Source organism: Stegostoma tigrinum, chromosome 30 (assembly GCF_030684315.1).
Source record: "Stegostoma tigrinum isolate sSteTig4 chromosome 30, sSteTig4.hap1, whole genome shotgun sequence".
NCBI classification, from domain to species: domain Eukaryota; kingdom Metazoa; phylum Chordata; class Chondrichthyes; order Orectolobiformes; family Stegostomatidae; genus Stegostoma; species Stegostoma tigrinum.
This window is the reverse complement of record NC_081383.1, coordinates 17034438-17051442: the sequence shown is the minus strand read 5'-3', so window position 1 is coordinate 17051442 and position 17005 is coordinate 17034438. Positions and strand designations below refer to the sequence as shown.

General features: G+C 40.8%; 1 protein-coding gene across 4 annotated transcripts in view; it reads left to right on the top strand.

Annotated features, from left to right (window-relative positions):
- Positions 1–17005, top strand: part of stk11 (serine/threonine kinase 11) — a 120532-nt gene that overhangs the window by 50678 nt on the left and 52849 nt on the right. For all 4 annotated transcript variants that reach the window (XM_048560047.2, XM_048560048.2, XM_048560045.2 and 1 more), the window contains exons 5-7: positions 1133–1269; positions 1725–1852; positions 7109–7166. In XM_048560047.2, coding sequence (XP_048416004.1) covers positions 1133–1269; positions 1725–1852; positions 7109–7166 — 323 coding nt within the window. The remainder of the gene's footprint in view (positions 1–1132; positions 1270–1724; positions 1853–7108; positions 7167–17005) is intronic.

Below are 17005 nucleotides of genomic sequence, written 5' to 3'. Positions count from 1 at the left end.
GATCATAGTCACCATCGCAATTGTTTTATATAGGTGCTCATCTAATCAAATGGCTTAGAATGTTTTATATACTTTTAATCAACCTATTCAGCTGTATTATGACATATCTTTGGAGCAGGTGACACTTGATCCCAGGCTTTCTGGCTCCAAGGTAGGGACCCTAACACTACGCCACAGGAATCCATTCAGCAAATTCTACACTGAGTGTTTTAACTGGGCTCATGTTGACTTCCCTTTATTGCCTGTCCCTTAGACTGACATCAGAGCTTTAAAGTCTGTCTGCAACTTCTTCAGTAAATTGATTCATTTTATTACAAATAGTCAATAATCTTCGATCAACTGCAAAGTGTGAGGTCTAAATTTGTTCTTTATTCTGTTCATTCTCTCTTATTGATTCAGTTTACCCCCAAAAAAGTGTTATGTGCATTTGGGATGTTGTTGAAAATACTTCTGAGACTTGTTCCACTGAGCAAAAATTAAAAACTTCAAAAATGAAATTGTCCACAAGTTAAGACATGAAAAATAAAAGTACAAGGCAATAATATGTATCCATTCCCTTTTTTTTTCATCCTGCTTCTGAATTGCTATAAGTAGCTGGTAGATTTTTAATTTAATAATGAATTAAAAGAATGTATACAATAGATTACATGTTTGACAAATTCGTTTTTGGGGAATGGGTAATTTTACTTAATGCTTTTTGTCAATATTAGCATATATTTGAATTGTATTTGCTGCTACAGTTTTCCATTTATACAGTTGCCAGTTTGACATCTGTGAATTATGGTAGCTAAGAACTTCCCTGTCACTAGCCTAAATTCAATTTGGACCCAGACTCAAAAGTTCTAAGATTAAATACATTAACTGGTGTGCCGGAGAAATCCTGGTTGTAGATTTTCTTTTGAAGCAAAATGATCTGTGAATACTAGTAATGGAAAATATCTGATACCTTAATTTTCTTTTGCTTGCAGGTTTGGATTTGAGGTTTCTTCCAAGTTCTTGCATTTTTTTTGTATTTTGTGAATAACATTAATAACATTAAAAGTTGTCCCCTCTTTCTAGTTTCTTGAAAGTTATTTTTAATGCACATCTGGAAGACCATAAGATCAAAATCTGTTCCTTTTCTCATTTTCAGGCATTACACCCTTTTGCGGAGGATGACACATGTAGAACCAGTCAAGGGTCACCAGCATTCCAACCTCCAGAAATTGCAAATGGCCTTGATACGTTTTCGGGGTTTAAGGTGGATATTTGGTCTGCGGGGGTGACATTGTAAGTAATAATTGCATAATTATTTATTGATGCAAAGAAAAACAAATAATTTGTGTTGACGTTATACAAAAGAAACTCTTGGTGAACTGAATGTTAATGAAAATGTTTAGCGAACCTTGGGCCTTGTATTATGTACAGTATCATTTTTATGTTTAATGCAATGTTGTTTTACAACATTTTGCAAATACATAATTAGATGTATAAAAACATTGTCTGCTATTGTGATGAAAATGCATGCACCATCCTCTCACTTAAAGTGTTACATGCTGAGAGTCTGGTAAGGTACAAAGTTTCAACACTTTAATTGAAAATACTAATTTTATTTTATTTGAACAAAATTTCCTGTTCTTCCATTGTATGCTGAAGGTTAATGCTACAGTTTGGACACAAAAATTGAAATGAAATGCTTTTTTGAGGAATATTTCCATGAGATAAACTTTGAACTTTTTTTGTAGGTACAATATTACAACTGGACTTTATCCATTTGAGGGAGATAACATCTACAAATTGTTTGAAAACATAGGGAAAGGGGAGTACACCATTCCAGAAGATTGTGGGCTGTTGCTGTCTGATTTACTGCAAGGTAACATAGAAAAACATACCATTGTGAAATTTTTAGGGTGCGTGGGCTTCAAATGACTTTGCTTCTGGAGAATTTCAACCTCGTGATGTAGTTGATGCATTGATTACATTGGCCAAGTTTTCTTGAAGATTATATTGCTTTTGTTGCTGATAATGTTTGAAATAATAGTTCAATCTTTGTTGAAACTTCTGTGCATCACCTGCCGTGGACTTCTTTGGGCAATGGGAAGAAGAAAAATTGATGAGTAAAAGGCTTAACAATACTATGTTTAAGCAAAATCTTATGAAATGGGTTATATTAAAGAATAATAAAAGTGAATAATAAAAGTTAGAAATAAAACTGGAATAATTGAGGGGAATGGGTGGATGAAAACAGTGAAAGTAATGTTCACATCTTCAAAATAAAAATGTAAAATGTTATACTGAAAAGTTTTTTTTTAATTAAAGGGAGAGGTCATAACTAGTGAAATGTTATACTACTGTAGAATACTTCAGGTGTGAGCTGACATCGTCGAATCTAACTTGGAGTGAAAACTTCTTGTTAATTTGCAGTTAGACTAAGTCAGAGTTAAGTTTTATGCAAGCAGATATTTTGTACCTGTAAGGTTGCAAGTTATACCCTAAAGATACACTAGATGGCATACTACACAGGTTAGAAGACTACAAATACTGTACAAAATGCTTAAAACATCACAGTTTGCTTTTATTCAAAGTATATTTTGCTTGCTAATCTGGATAAAAGACATTTGTCATCAGTTGAATGTAATAGTACATTTTTGAGGAACTAACCAATGCAGGAGAGGATGCCAATAATGACCTCTCCTATTTCAATATAAATTTATGAAGAATACATAGCCTCTAGTATATTTTTATTTATAAGATTATTTTAAGGGGCAATTAAAATATTTCACGAAGTTATTATTCATTAATTGTAAATAATAATGGATCTCCACTAATTGGTACCATTCACAGGAAATCAGATTCCGCCTCGTTTTTCTTTGTCTCTTTCTATTTCTGTGTCTGTCTGTCTGTATCTCTCTGTCTGTCAGCTATCCATGATTTTTTTTATATACCTTTGCTTTCTGTAGTCTTTTCCTTTGTTCTCCCTTTGAGAGTGTTAGTGTGGTGGAGAAAGCAGCTAAGGTTATTTTCTCTGTAAATAAGATTGCATAACTTGGTTTTATTGTCTTTTCTGATCTACTTTGATACTGCCTTAGCTCTCTTGCTTCCCCTTCCACTTTTTCACCATCTTTTTGCTGCTTGTTAATTCAAATTAATCATATGGTTATTGCCAATTGAGAAATGATTCTATATTGGTCGGAAGATCAGCCTTTTCTCAAAAGGCCAAGTTTTCAACTGACCAGTTTGTTCATTTGTCCTATTGTGTGTCTTTGCTGGATCTTTGAAAGAGCTGTTATGTGATTAGCCCACTCTTTTCTTTACCGTTAATCCTATTGTCTGAACATCATGATGTTGTACTTCTACAAATTTATTTATTTATTAAATATAAACCTGATTTGGTGCTTAATGTATTTGCAAGTATTTTACATGGATGATTTAATGATCCCTGCAGTAAGTGGAAATTCTTCGTCAATCCTGTGAGCATTTTTATTCACCAATATTTATTCGCGCAGAAGCTTCATCTTTAATTCGGAAAATGTAGTGATTTTTAAAATTAATTGTGAGGGAAAATGTCCAGAAATTTCTTGCCAAGTTGGAATTGGTGACATAATCTATAAACATTTCCAACCTCAATTTCACAATATTATTTAATAGCAGCAGAACAAAACTACGCAATAGGCTTATAGAGAGTTCTATCATTTGATGAATTACACTGACGAGTACATTATTTACAGATACATTCTATTTTGTTTAAAAAGCATACAATTTATAGACAGTCAATGTGGCATTTTATAAATTCCTTCTTTAGAAATAAAACCAGTCTGACTCCAAACCAAGACACAAACAGATTCTAAACAAAGCCTCGCACCTAACATGCCACCTCCTCTTTACTTCAATAAAACCATTAGTTCTCTCAGGACAGTGACTTCAAAGGAATTTGGGGATTTACATACACATATTAATCAATCAAAATCTTCTAACTGATGAAAGATTTAACAGCATCTTAGGTTTGTTTAGAACATCCTCATCAGTGGTGTGACTCTTTGATCTTTTACTTATAAATTCTGATAATACCTCTTTTGTTAACACCTGACAAAGGACTAAGACTCTGAAAGCTTGTGTTTTCAAATAAACCTGTTGGACGATAACCTGGTGTCGTGTGATTTCTGACCTAGTACATTACAGGCAGAATTCAGACTAACAGGGCTATACTGGTGATAATGCTTCTTTTCCTTGCTCCTCGTTTAGTCATCCAGCTTCCTCTAACAATTGACTTCAATGTAGTAAACTGAGAGCTGAGGACGTGCATCAGATGGGACCTACTGAATCAATTTTGTTGTAAAGAAACTACCTTTATAACTGAGGAATTCCCAGGACTTTAATAAAGCTGTACTACTTTTATCATTCCTATTAAATATGTAAAAAGATTGGTGAAACTTTGAAGCAGCAAGAGTATAAGAATTGATGAAGTATAACTCATTCCTTTTTATCTATCCTCCAAGAATTCTCACTTATTATTGGTACTTCATACATATTTATGCAGCAGTTTGCTTCAATGATCTTCATCTTTTAATGAAAAATTATATTAGATTTTAATTACCTTTTTTCATGGATAATATTGCTGAATTTGCAAAGCTATCACTACATGTAGAATGTTGAATTCTTCTTTTTGTAGCCAATTTGCAAAATGTACAAGGAGAACGAAATGTAGTTGGTGAAGTTATAACAACGGATGATTAATGGTATATCAAAGTGGTCCAAATTTTGAGGTCAGTAGAGAAGCGAGGGAACATGCTGACCTTCAACAAAGTTCCTTCCGAGCATCTGACCATCTCTATGGCAAAGAGTTTTGTGTTTTTGCACTTAATTTGAATTTAATGCCAATTCAAAGGCACCCAGAGGCATCCAGCAGCAGTTGACTTCAATAAAATAAGCAGCAAATTGCATTGTAGCATTCTCGCAGAAAACAGGAAGTGAAATATACTTGTTATCCTTCATTTTTCAAAGTTACTGAAGATTAGGATATTATTAAAAATCGAAAAGAACTGCGGATGCTGTAAATCATGAACTAAAACATAGTTGCTGGAAAAGCTCAGCAGGTCTGGCAGCATCTGTGAAGGGAAAAACAGTTAACATTTCTGGTCTAGTTCTGAGGAAGGATGACCGAACCCGAAATGTTAACTCAGTTTTTCCCTTCACAGATGCTGCCAGACCTTTTGAGCTTTTCCAGCGACTTTGTTTTTGTTCCTGATTAGGACATTGTTATTATATTGGTGAAATGACGGTGGCATAAGGGTAATGTTACTGGACTTATGATCCAGAAGAACAAGCTAATGCTGGTAAGAATATGGATTCAAATTTGACCTTGCCAGCTGGTAGAATTTAAAATTGAATTAATAAAATCTGGAACCATAAAATCAAGAACCATAAAATCAGTCTCCGTGACAACCATCAGAACTGTCATAGAGTTGTAATGCCCTTTTGGGAAAGAAATCTGCCATCCTTATCTGATCTGACCTACACATGGCTCCAGACCTAAAGCAATGTGATTGACTTACTCCATACTACCCTCTGAAATGAACCTGTCTGCTCAAGGCAATTAAGAATAGGCACCCAATTTTAACTTTGCCAACAACACATGGATCCCATGAAGAAAATGAAGAAAAACAAATTTCTGAAAGCAATTCGATGAAGGATGAAACCAAAGGCAGTTTTTGCTTGAAATAGATTTATTCACAAAATGAAATGTTACAGATGTATATCTCCTGACTCCATTCCAGTCCTCAGGACTGATGAAGGGGCCTGACATGAAATGTCAACTTTTCTGCTACCTTACCTGCTGTGTTCCCCCAGCTTCTACACTGTATTGACTGTGACTCCAGCATCTGCAGTTCGTGCTATCTCTGTCAGTAACTGTTTCTCCATATGTGCTCAAATAACCAATCAATGCCCTTCACCTAGATGTTCTTATCCTCTATAAAATTAACAAATTGAGTCTGAAATGTTAAAACTTGGGGGGGAAAACTATATTAAAGGCTTTTTAGTCACGATGGAAAAACTTGGCATTCCACAAACATAAAAATAGCTGAAAACTCTGGGATCCTGGAAAACTATATTTATGGTTTAGTGTGCCATTGAAACTCAAGTAACACCTCAATAATGAGTCATTATTTTTCAGGGTTTTTGAACATCTATATTACATTTAAATTGAATAATTGACTGAACAAAAAAAAAGTTGAAGATCCGTGGGACTAGAATTCCCAGAGTTGCTTTTGCAGAAATGGCTTATGCACTATGGACCAAATAAATCTCTGCGATTCAACATCCATATGTGGATAAGTTGCTCAGTTTCACATGTGCGTCAATGTCAAATGCTTGGGTTTCATTGACATTATAACTGCAAAATTCAAGCTGGTGTTGTGGGCTATTGTGATTTTGTTTTGTGCAATATATTTCACATGTAACTACAACATCCGTTGATCTAGCATATCTCTGTAGTTAATTTTGTAAGCATAAATTGGGCTCTTTGCCTGCTGGAATATTGTGGAAAATTGTTGGAATGATATACAGAACAGCCTTTTTACGTGGCTCTTTTAACAAGTAAATAGTAACCGAAACTAAAAAGCTTTTTTCAATCAATTGGTAATCCTGTAAGCTCCACGGACAGACATGGCAAACAAAATGTTACATCCACAAACAACTTTCTAAGTGTGTTAAATAAATCATAGCACAATTATATATCAATGTAAAAGATGCTTACAAATCTCCTAAAGGTGGTACCTGAATTTCCTGTGCTTTTAAGGTGCAAGGACAGTAATTTGAGCTGCTGATGGATCCTTTAAATGCATGCATCGTGATACTAACTGATCAAGAGATTCCACAGGCAAAATATTTTACAGTCTAAGGTATAGTGCCTGTAAAAGTGAAACTAATCCAGGGAACTTGTGGAATGGTACAAGTTATTTGCAAACCCTTTCTTTTCTTTTGTGCTGTAATGTAGATTTCATAGTAGAGAAGGATCAAGTCTCCAGTTAATTCTGGGCCAGTACCGAGAGAAGACTAAATCAGGAAGTCATTTTTTCTAGTTTTGTAGCCATTGTGTTATTTTAATGTTAATCTTTATCTGTCATTACAGGAATGCTTGAATATGATCCTGTGAAAAGATTTTCAATACAACAGATCAGACAGCACAAGTAAGTTTTATTGCATCAGTCAAATTAGTAAAAACTCAATTCCTCACAATAGTCTTCTTTTAGAGACATTAGATACATTGGCAGAAAAATGCTTGTGTGCATACTTTGTAACAGTGTTGGTGCTTATTAATAGTTTGAATACATTTTTAGATTTGGTTCTCACGACTTTATACATCACTACCCCTCTTACCATTGGGCTGCAGGGTTCCCAATGTGAATTTCACAAGTTTCAAAATCTCCCCTCCCTCTACTGCATCCCAAAGCCAGCCCAGGTCGTACCTGCCTCCCTAAACTGTCTTCCTCTCACCTGTCCCCTCCTCCCACCTCAAGCCGCACCCCCATTTCCTACCTACTAACCTCATCCCGCTCCCTTGACCTGTCCGTCCTCCCCGGACTGACCTATCCCCTTCCTACCTTCCCACCTACAATCACCTCTACTGGCTCCATCCCTGCCTTTTTAATTTGTTTGTCTGTCTCCTCTCCACCTATCTTCTCCTTTATCCATCTTCGATCTGCCTTCCCCTCTCTCCCTATTTATTTCAGAACCCTCTCTCCTCCCCCTTTTCCGATGAAGGGTCTAGGCCCGAAACGTCAGCTTTTGTGCTCCTAAGATGCTGCCTGGCCTGCTGTGTTCATCCAGCTCCACACTTTGTTATCACAAAGTTGTCGGCGATCATTTGGCCTAATCAATAGGCTCCATTTATGGTCCGCAATTGGATGTTATTTGCTCTATTCGCAAATCCCTACTCTGACCATTGCTATACATTTGGGACTTCTTCACCGATACTCTTGTGGCTGATTTTGGCTTCCTATGATAACTTTTAGTTTTCATAAATGTGCCCTGGATAAATAATTTCATTGCATATTTTGTTATTTATTTCCTAAAGAATGACTATTCCAAAAAGTCAGCATGTAGAACATCAACAAACCATATAACATATAATTTGCACTCAAATCATAAATATTTAACTTTTTAAGTTTATTATTTAAGAGAAAAGTTTCTGTTTGCACTTTTCAATAATAGTATCCTTTAGCTCAGGGTCATTTGAGTGCTGTATGTTAAGAGCATAATTATTCTATTCACTTGACCCCCAAATTATTTTAAAAATACTAATTAATATAACTGTGATGTTTTAGAAGTTGTCACTAAAAATGCAATTTGTGTAGATTTTTGTAGTTTTTCTTCTAATTATACAGAGTGAAACACAAGTTTTTTCTGAGGCAGAGTTATTAAAGTGCTAAAATAAGCAACACACCCCTCTCCCCAGGAAGAGTTATGATATTTTAATCAAAAGGTGCTCAAGGCTAAGAAATATGAATGTCTAAGATGCTGTTCCTAGGCTATTGCCCTTTTAGATTACAAAGATGTTTTTGCTGTCTCCTGTGTTTTAAGAAGGCTTTCCCACTGCTTTGCTCATCAGTTAGTTGGGTTTTAGGAGTTACTGGAGAGGGGTTGGATGAAATGAAAAACTGGCTGATGGTGACTGAATTATAAATAAGATGGTAGAAGCTATTCACTTAATTTACCATTGAGCAATTTCACTGTCAACCTTGTTTAGCAGGTGGCATATCTGAGTGGGGGTGTTGCTTGTCAATAGTGCTGCTCAGTGAGTTGGCCTTAATAACCTTTAGAATTTTGCTGGTACTGTATTTTGGCGCACACCCCCACAGAGTGTGGGTGTTTCTCAAAAAGCCCCTGTACACAGTGTCACTTTTAAAGCAACAGGAATTATTGTCAATTTGCTTTAGCTGCATTTAAAGTCGGGTAATTTAGTGAAATTTGAACATCTGGATTAAACTGCATGTGGAAAAATACAACAATGACATAATCCAGAAGAACTGAGAGAGAAAAATGACATAATTAATAATTAGAATGGAAACGGGATAAAAATGAAAGTATTAAACAATTTGCTCAAATATGAATGGTGTTGATATGATGATATCACAGTACCATAAAAGCTATATCAGAAATGTAGAATCAGGATTGCCATTTTGTCCCCCACAAGCCTGTGTCTCTCTTTCATAACATGGTGAATATACATGTTAATCTCCACTAATGTGCTCTTTGTACTTTGTCACTTTTAATGTCATCAGTGAAAATTTCAAGTGGCGCACCAACCACAAATTATTATGTTGGTCTAAATTTTCACTAGGCTTGGAGTAAAAGAAAATATGATTCCTAATTTCATTCATAACTGATTCAGCTGTAGTTGTAATACTAATTTATCTATTAAATCCCGTTCTTATTTTGAACACTAGAATTGAAACATCCTCCAGCTTCCTCACAGAAAACATCCAGCCATGGTTGTGTTACACCACACATACTGCCAGAATAAGTCTTTACACGAAACAATAATGTTTTTCATGGCTCCCAGTAGACTCACGTCCTCATGTTTCACTAAGCTGCAGGTGTGCCCTCTTCATTGAACCAGGTTGATCTCCTGGCTTGACAGTAGTGGTGTAATGGAAGATATGCACTGCCATGTGGTTGGAATACAATTCTGCATCTTCTCATGGGCTAGACACCTCATGGATGCCCAACCTGAGTTGCTAGATCTGTTTGAAATCAATCTAATTTACAAAACATGGCAGGTATTCTCAATGTAGGGATGAGACTTCACCACCACAAGGATTGTGCAGTGTTCATTCTTCCTGATATTTGTATATACAGGTGTATTTGCAGCAAGAGGATTGGTGAGGATGAGGTCCAGTATGTTTATCCCCTGTTGAGTTTGGTTGGCTCACTGAGCTGGTTTGTTGTTCCGCAGACATTTCTTTATCATGCTTGGTAACATCCTCAGTGCAGCCTCTGATGAAGTGTCAGTGTGTTTTCCCGCTTGGTTTTTAAACTCTGGGGCCAGTTGGGATGCATTGCCTCGCTTCTGGGTTTCCTCGGTAGTGGAATGTATATGGGTTGAGTTCAGTGTGTTTTTTAATAGCATGCGCCGTGGAAATGCCATGCATCCAGGAATTCTCGTGCTTGTCTCTGCCCAGCCTGTCCCAGGATCTTGGTGTTGTCCCAGTTGAAGTTGTGGCCCTCCTTGTCCACGTGGATTGAGCTGAGTGAGTACAGGGCAACTTCCTCCTCACTGCACCATTGTAGCATTTCTGCTGGCTGTGTCCTGCTTGTAGATGATGGTAATGTTGTCTGGGATAATGTTTGTGAGGTATGATTCTGAGTATGACAATGTCAGGTTATTTCTTAACTAGTGAGCCAGTTCACAAGACATTTTGCAGGGCTGATAGGTTGAGATTGGCATTTAATGCCTAGGTTGATACTATGTGTTCTGTTCAGTTTCCTTTCTTTAGACTTTTTAGTAGCTTTGATAGAACTGAATGGCTTTGTGGATCATTTTAGAAAGCAGCTAAGAGTTAACCACCATGTGCGTCTAGAGTCATGTTAAGCCAGACCAGGAAAGGCCAGTAGTTTTCTTTCCTTAAAGAATATTAGTGAACCAAGTGTGTTTTTTATGACAGAGATAGTAGGAACTGCAGATGCTGGAGAATCTGAGATAAGAAGATGTAGAGCTTGTTAGATGTAGACCCTTCAGAAATGAAGAAAGGTCTAGGCCCGAAATGTCAACCTTCCTGCTCCTCTGATGCTGCTTGGCCTGCTGTGTTCATCCATCTCTACATCTTGTTATGTCTGTGTTTTTATGGCAATTGATTATGGTATCTGGATCATGGTTAGACTTCTAACTCCAGATACTATTCTTCAAATTCTACCATCTGCCATGGTGGATTTTGAACCCAGGTCACTAGAACATTGTCACTAGTCTAGTAATCCTCAATAATAACACTAAGACATCACCTTCATTTCCCCCCCTCATTCTTTTCTCCTCCTGTGCCTTGTGTAAAACAGGCAGATGGGGCAAGCATATCCAGACCTTTTTTATTGCTCTCTATTACTTTCTCTGAACTTTCCTGCTATATCATATTGAGCACACATAACTTTCCCTCCATTCTTCATCGTGACTAATCCAGTGACAAGTGCTTAAGGAACTTAAAGCCAATCTCCTGACAAGAGGTGTTGATGAGTTTGAATTCAGTATTTGGTAACGTGGAGGAATGGCACTGGGGAGGGAGTTTCTTAAAACATTTTTTCCAGATGTGCCTTACACTAAGCAGTATTTTACAGGTTATAACTTTATCCCAGATCTCCTTTGGGGAAATGCTTTTCTACACTTAGGCAGATGGACAGCAACTAATTCTCCTTTATTACCCCTCTAGTTGTTGTCTCTATGTGTCTGAGTTCTTGGATTTTTTTTCTGTGTGTATTTCTTTCCTACAGTATCAGAAGCTTAGGATGAGCTCACAGCACTAGTAGAGCACTAAAATGTGCAAATTGTAGCCTTTGTATCATTGATTGACACATGTTAGTATAAAATGTTTGTTTGTGGGCAGTAATTGTTTACCAAACTTCTCTACAGCTTAAAAAATTGAGCACAAATGTCGTACAATCTTTTAAAATAAAGCTTCTCCTTTTTAAGGTATTGCATTTTGAAGGAATAAGCATGCCAGTAGAAGCTGACTGAAACAGAATGTTCTCAGAAAGCTTTGATGCATTGGAAGATTTAGGCAGTCTACTTTTAGGGTTTGTAAAAACATATATTAAGCTTTGTGTATAGACTGAAGTTGTAATAGATTAGAGCATTTCCAAAGAACTTTGGAAACATAATGCATAATATAGTATTACTGATATTTTATCACTATATCAATGCTTTGAGGGTCCTGAAAGTCAAAATCGTGAGTTTTTAATATATATCATTTGTAACTTTTAATATCTGGTTGACCTGGCCCCCCCTTTTATATTATTATTTGTCACATTAAAATGGTTAAATATTGCATGATAACCTAACCATTTTTGAAGATGTAGAATAGCTGATGCAGTTGCTTGAAATGTAATCATTTAATATTAATTACTGTGCTTTCAGTACTTCAAAAGCCAGCTGTTTCTCACAGGTCCCTCATTAAGAGAAGGCATTTAAAATCAGTAACTTCCTGTTTGAAGGATGTCAGCCCAAGGGTGAATGAATTAATTGATGGATTAGCAAGAGACTAGAAAATTAAGGCACCTTGCACACAGGATGTCAGATTAATTTTGACATTATGGGTCAGTCAAAGAGAGACTTCGACAGCATTGTAATTTACTCTCCAGGGAAATTTGCCTCTGCCAAAAAAATGTTTGAAATGTTAATTGTGAACGAACAATGCATCTATATTGACTAAAATGTCTGATGTACAATTGTTTTCCTTTTACATTACTTAGTACAATACCACAAGTTTGTAGCTTTCAAAAAAAAAGTAATTTTCTTCCTAGCTGTTTTTGTGCATTCCAAAGATGCACTTTGGGAATTAAAAAATAAACTGCACAATATTAGATTGTACATATTGGGCATTGTGCTATGGATAGCATCCCTTGCATAATGTAATTGAGTTTATCTTGTATGAATTTCCAAATTAACTCCTCTAGCATATGTTCTGGACTAAAGATTGTGAGGGTGCTGGGACAGTTGATACCGTCATCTTTCATAATCACAACCCATCAAAAACTGAATCAGTGATAATGGGAACTGCAGATGCTGGAGAATCCAAGATAACAAAAGTATGGAGCTGGATGAACACAGCAGGCCAAACAGCAGCTCAGGAGCACAAAAGCTGACGTTTTGGGCTTAGACCGTCTCTGATGAAGGGTCCAGGCCCGAAACGTCAGGTTTTGTGCTCCTGAGATGCTGCTGGGCCTGCTGTGTCCATCCAGCTCCACACTTTTGTTACCATCAAAAACTGAGTAGTTTTGGCATGTTATGCATGCACATATTGATGTAGAAAGCTTAAAGCTGTAGTCTGCTACTCGGGGCTCCAAATGGACTCTGTTGCTTTCCCATTCCCACATAAAAAGTCACACCTTGCTTAATCATGTGTAACTGGATTTTTAATGTTGATGTGATTCCCAAAATTTTTACCAACAGAACTGATTCTGAAAGAGTAATTTTACAATTGTGGACTAATTAGAGATAATGGGAACTGCAGATGCTGGAGAATCCAAGATAACAAAGTGAGAAGCTGGATGAACACAGCAGGCCCAGCAGCATCTCAGGACCACAAAAGCTGACATTTCAGGCCGAGACCCTTCATCAGAGAGGGGGATGGGGTGAGGGTTCTGGAATAAATAGGGAGAGAGGGGGAGGCGGACCAAAGATGGACAGAAAAGAAGATAGGTAGGGAGGGGATAGGTCAGTCCAGGGAAGACGGAAAGGTCAAGGAGGTGGGATGAGGTTAGTAGGTAGGAAATGGAGGTGCGGCTTGAGATGGGAGGAAGGGATGGGTGAGAGGAAGAACAGGTTAGGGAGGCAGGGACAGGCTGGGCTGGTTTTGGGATGCAGTGGGTGGAGGGGATGAGCTGGGCTGGTTGTGTGATGCAGTGGGTGGAGGGGACGAACTGGGCTGGTTTTGGGACGCGGTGGGGGAAGGGGAGATTTTGAAGTTGGTGAAGTCCACATTGATACCATTGGGCTGCAGCGTTCCCAAGCGGAATATGAGTTGCTGTTCCTACACCCTTCGGATGGCATCCTTGTGGCACTGCAGGAGGCCCATGATGGACATGTCATCTGAAGAATGGGAGGGGGAGTGGAAATGGTTCGCGACTGGGAGATGCAGTTGTTTATTGCGAACCGAGCGGAGGTGTTCTGCAAAGCGGTCCCAGATTGGGTTTCCCCAATATAAAGGAAGCCACACTGGGTACAATGGATACAGTATGCCACATTGGCGGATGTGCAGGTGAACCTGTGCTTAATATGGAAAGTCATCTTGGGGCCTGGGATGGGGATGAAGGAGGTGGTGTGGGGGCAAGTGTCGCACTTCCTGCGGTTGCAGGGGAAGGTGCCGGGTGTGGTGGGGTTGGAGGGCAGTGTGGAGCGAACAAGGGAGTCACGGAGAGAGTGGTCTCTCCGGAAAGCAGACAAGGGTGGGGATAGAAAAATGTCTTGGGTGGTGGGGTCGGATTGTAGACGGTGGAAGTGTCGGAGGATGATGCGTTGTATCCTGAGGTTGGTCGGGTGGTGTGTGAGAACGAGGGGAATCCTCTTTGGGCGGTTGTGGCGGGGGCGGGGTGTGAAGGATGTGTTGTGGGAAATGCGGGAGATGCGGTCAAGGGTGTTCTCGACCACTGTGGGGGGGAAAGTTGCAGTCGTTGAAGAACTTGGACATCTGGGTTGTGCGGGAATGGAATGCCTCATCGTGGGAGCAGATGTGGCGGAGGCGGAGGAATTGGGAAAAGGGGATGGAATTTTTGCAGGAGGGTGGGTGGGAGGAGGTGTATTCTAGGTAGCTGTGGGAGTCGGTGGGCTTGAAATGGACATCAGTAACTAGCTGGTTGCCTGAGATGGAGACTGAGAGGACCAGGAAGGTGAAGGATGTGTTGGAGATGTCCCAGGTGAACTTGAGGTTGGGGTGGAAGGTGTTGGTGAAGTGGACGAACTGTTCGAGCTCCACTGGGGATCAAGAGGTGGCGCCAATACAGTCATCAATGTAACGGAGGAAGAGGTGGGGTTTGGGCCCTGTTTAGGTGCAGACGAGGGACTGTTCCAGGTAACCTACAAAGAGCCAGGCATAGCTGGGGCCCATGCGGGTACCCTTGGCCACCCCCTTTGTCTGTAGGAAGTGGGAGGAATTGAAAGAGAAGTTGTTGAGGGTGAGGACGAGTTCGGCTAGGCAGATGAGGGTGTCGGTGGATTGAGACTGATCGGGCCTGCGGGACAGGAAGAAGCGGAGGGCCTTGAGGCCATCTGCATGAGGAATACAGGTGTATAGGGACTGGACGTCCATGGTGAAAATGATGTGTTGGGGGCCAGGGAATTGGAAGTTCTGGAGGAGGTGGAGGGCGTGGATGGTGTCACAGACTTAGGTAGGGAGTTCCTGGACCAAAGGGGAGAAAATGGAGTCCAGATAGGTGGAGATGAGTTCGGTGGGGCAGGAACAGGCTGAGACAATGGGTTGAGCATGGCAGGCAGGTTTGTGGATTTTGGGAAGGAGATAGAAACAGGCCGTGCGGGGTTGGGGAATAATAAGGTTGGAGGCTTTGGGTGGGAGGTCCCCTGAGGTGATGAGGTCATGAATGGTGTTGGAGATGATGGTTTGGTGCTCGGGAATGGGGTCATGATCAAGGGGGCGGTAGGAGGAGGTGTTGGAGAGTTGGCGTCTGGCCTCGGTGATGTAGAGGTCAGTGCGCCATACTACCACTGCGCCGCCCTGGTCTGCGGGTTTGATGGTGAGGTTGGGGTTGGAGCGGAGGGCTGGCCGTTCTGCGGGGGAAAGGTTGGAGTGGGTGAGAGGGTTGGAGAGGTTGAGGCGGTTAATGTCTCGACGGCAGTTGGAGATGAAGAGGTTGAGGGAGGGTAGGAGGCCTGGGGGTGGTGTCCAGGAGGAGGACTTGTGTTGAAGGCGGGTGAAGGGGTCAGTGGAGGGAGGGTTAGGCTCCCGGTTGAAGAAGTAAACGTGGAGGCGAAGGCGGCGGAAACACTGCTCGATGTCCAAACGTGACTGGTATTCGTTGATGTGTGGTTGTAGGAGGACAAAGGTGAGGCCTTTGCTTAAGACTGACCGTTCGTCCTCAGTCAGTGGGAGGTCTGGGGGGATGGTGAAGATTCGGCAGGGCTCAGTGTGGCTGTCTCCTCTGGGGTTGCTGGCTTGGAGGCTGTGGGCGGAATGATGATGTTGTCGGCTGTGGACGGAGTTCCGTCGGCGTTGGCTGTGGGCAGGGTTCCATTGGCGGTGGGAGGAGCCGGGTAGGCGGCAGCAGCAGCGGTGAGGGTGGCGTGTGTGGTGTTATAACTGGAAGTGGAGGCGGTGACTGCTGCAGTAGTCACGTCCGCAGTCCCGGATGTGGTGTGCCCGGCAGTGGCAGATGTGACGTCATCGGTAGGGTCTCCCCCACACCACCTCCCTCACCCCCATCCCAGGCCCCAAGATGACTTTCCATATTAAGCACAGGTTCACCTGCACATCCGCCAATATGGTATACTGTATCCATTGTACCCAGTGTGGCTTTCTCTACATTGGGGAAACCAAGCGGAGGCTTGGGGACCGCTTTGCAGAACACCTCCGCTCGGTTTGCAATAAACAACTGCACCTCCCAGTCGCGAACTATTTTATCTCCCCCTCCCATTCTTCAGATGACATATCCATCATGGGCCTCCTGCAGTGCCACAAGGATGCCACCCGAAGGTTGCAGGAACAGCAATTCATATTCTGCTTGGGAACCCTGCAGCCCAATGGTATCAATGTGGACTTCACCAGCTTCAAAATCTCCCCTTCCCCCATCGCGTCCCAAAACCAGCCCAGTTCGTCCCCTCCCCCCACTGCATCGCACAACCAGCCCAGCTCATCCCCTCCCCCCACTGCATCCCAAAACCAGCCCAGCCTGTCCCTGCCTCCCTAACCTGTTCTTCCTCTCACCCATCCCTTCCTCCCATCTCAAGCCGCACCTCCATTTCCTACCTACTAACCTCATCCCACCTCCTTGACCTGTCCGTCTTCCCTGGACTGACCTATCCCCTCCCTACCTCCCCACCTGTACTCTCCTCTCCACCTATCTTCTTTTCTGTCCATCTTTGGTCCGCCTCCCCCTCTCTCCCTATTTATTCCAGAACCCTCACCCCATCCCCCTCTCTGATGAAGGGTCTAAGCCTGAAATGTCAGCTTTTGCGCTCCTGAGATGCTGCTGGGCCTGCTGTGTTCATCCAGTTCCACACTTTGTTATCTGTGGGTTAATTAGTTGGCTTTCTCTTTATGTTTTGCAAAATAGTTATTCCAGGACAAGTTTCTTCACAATTTGTTAACAT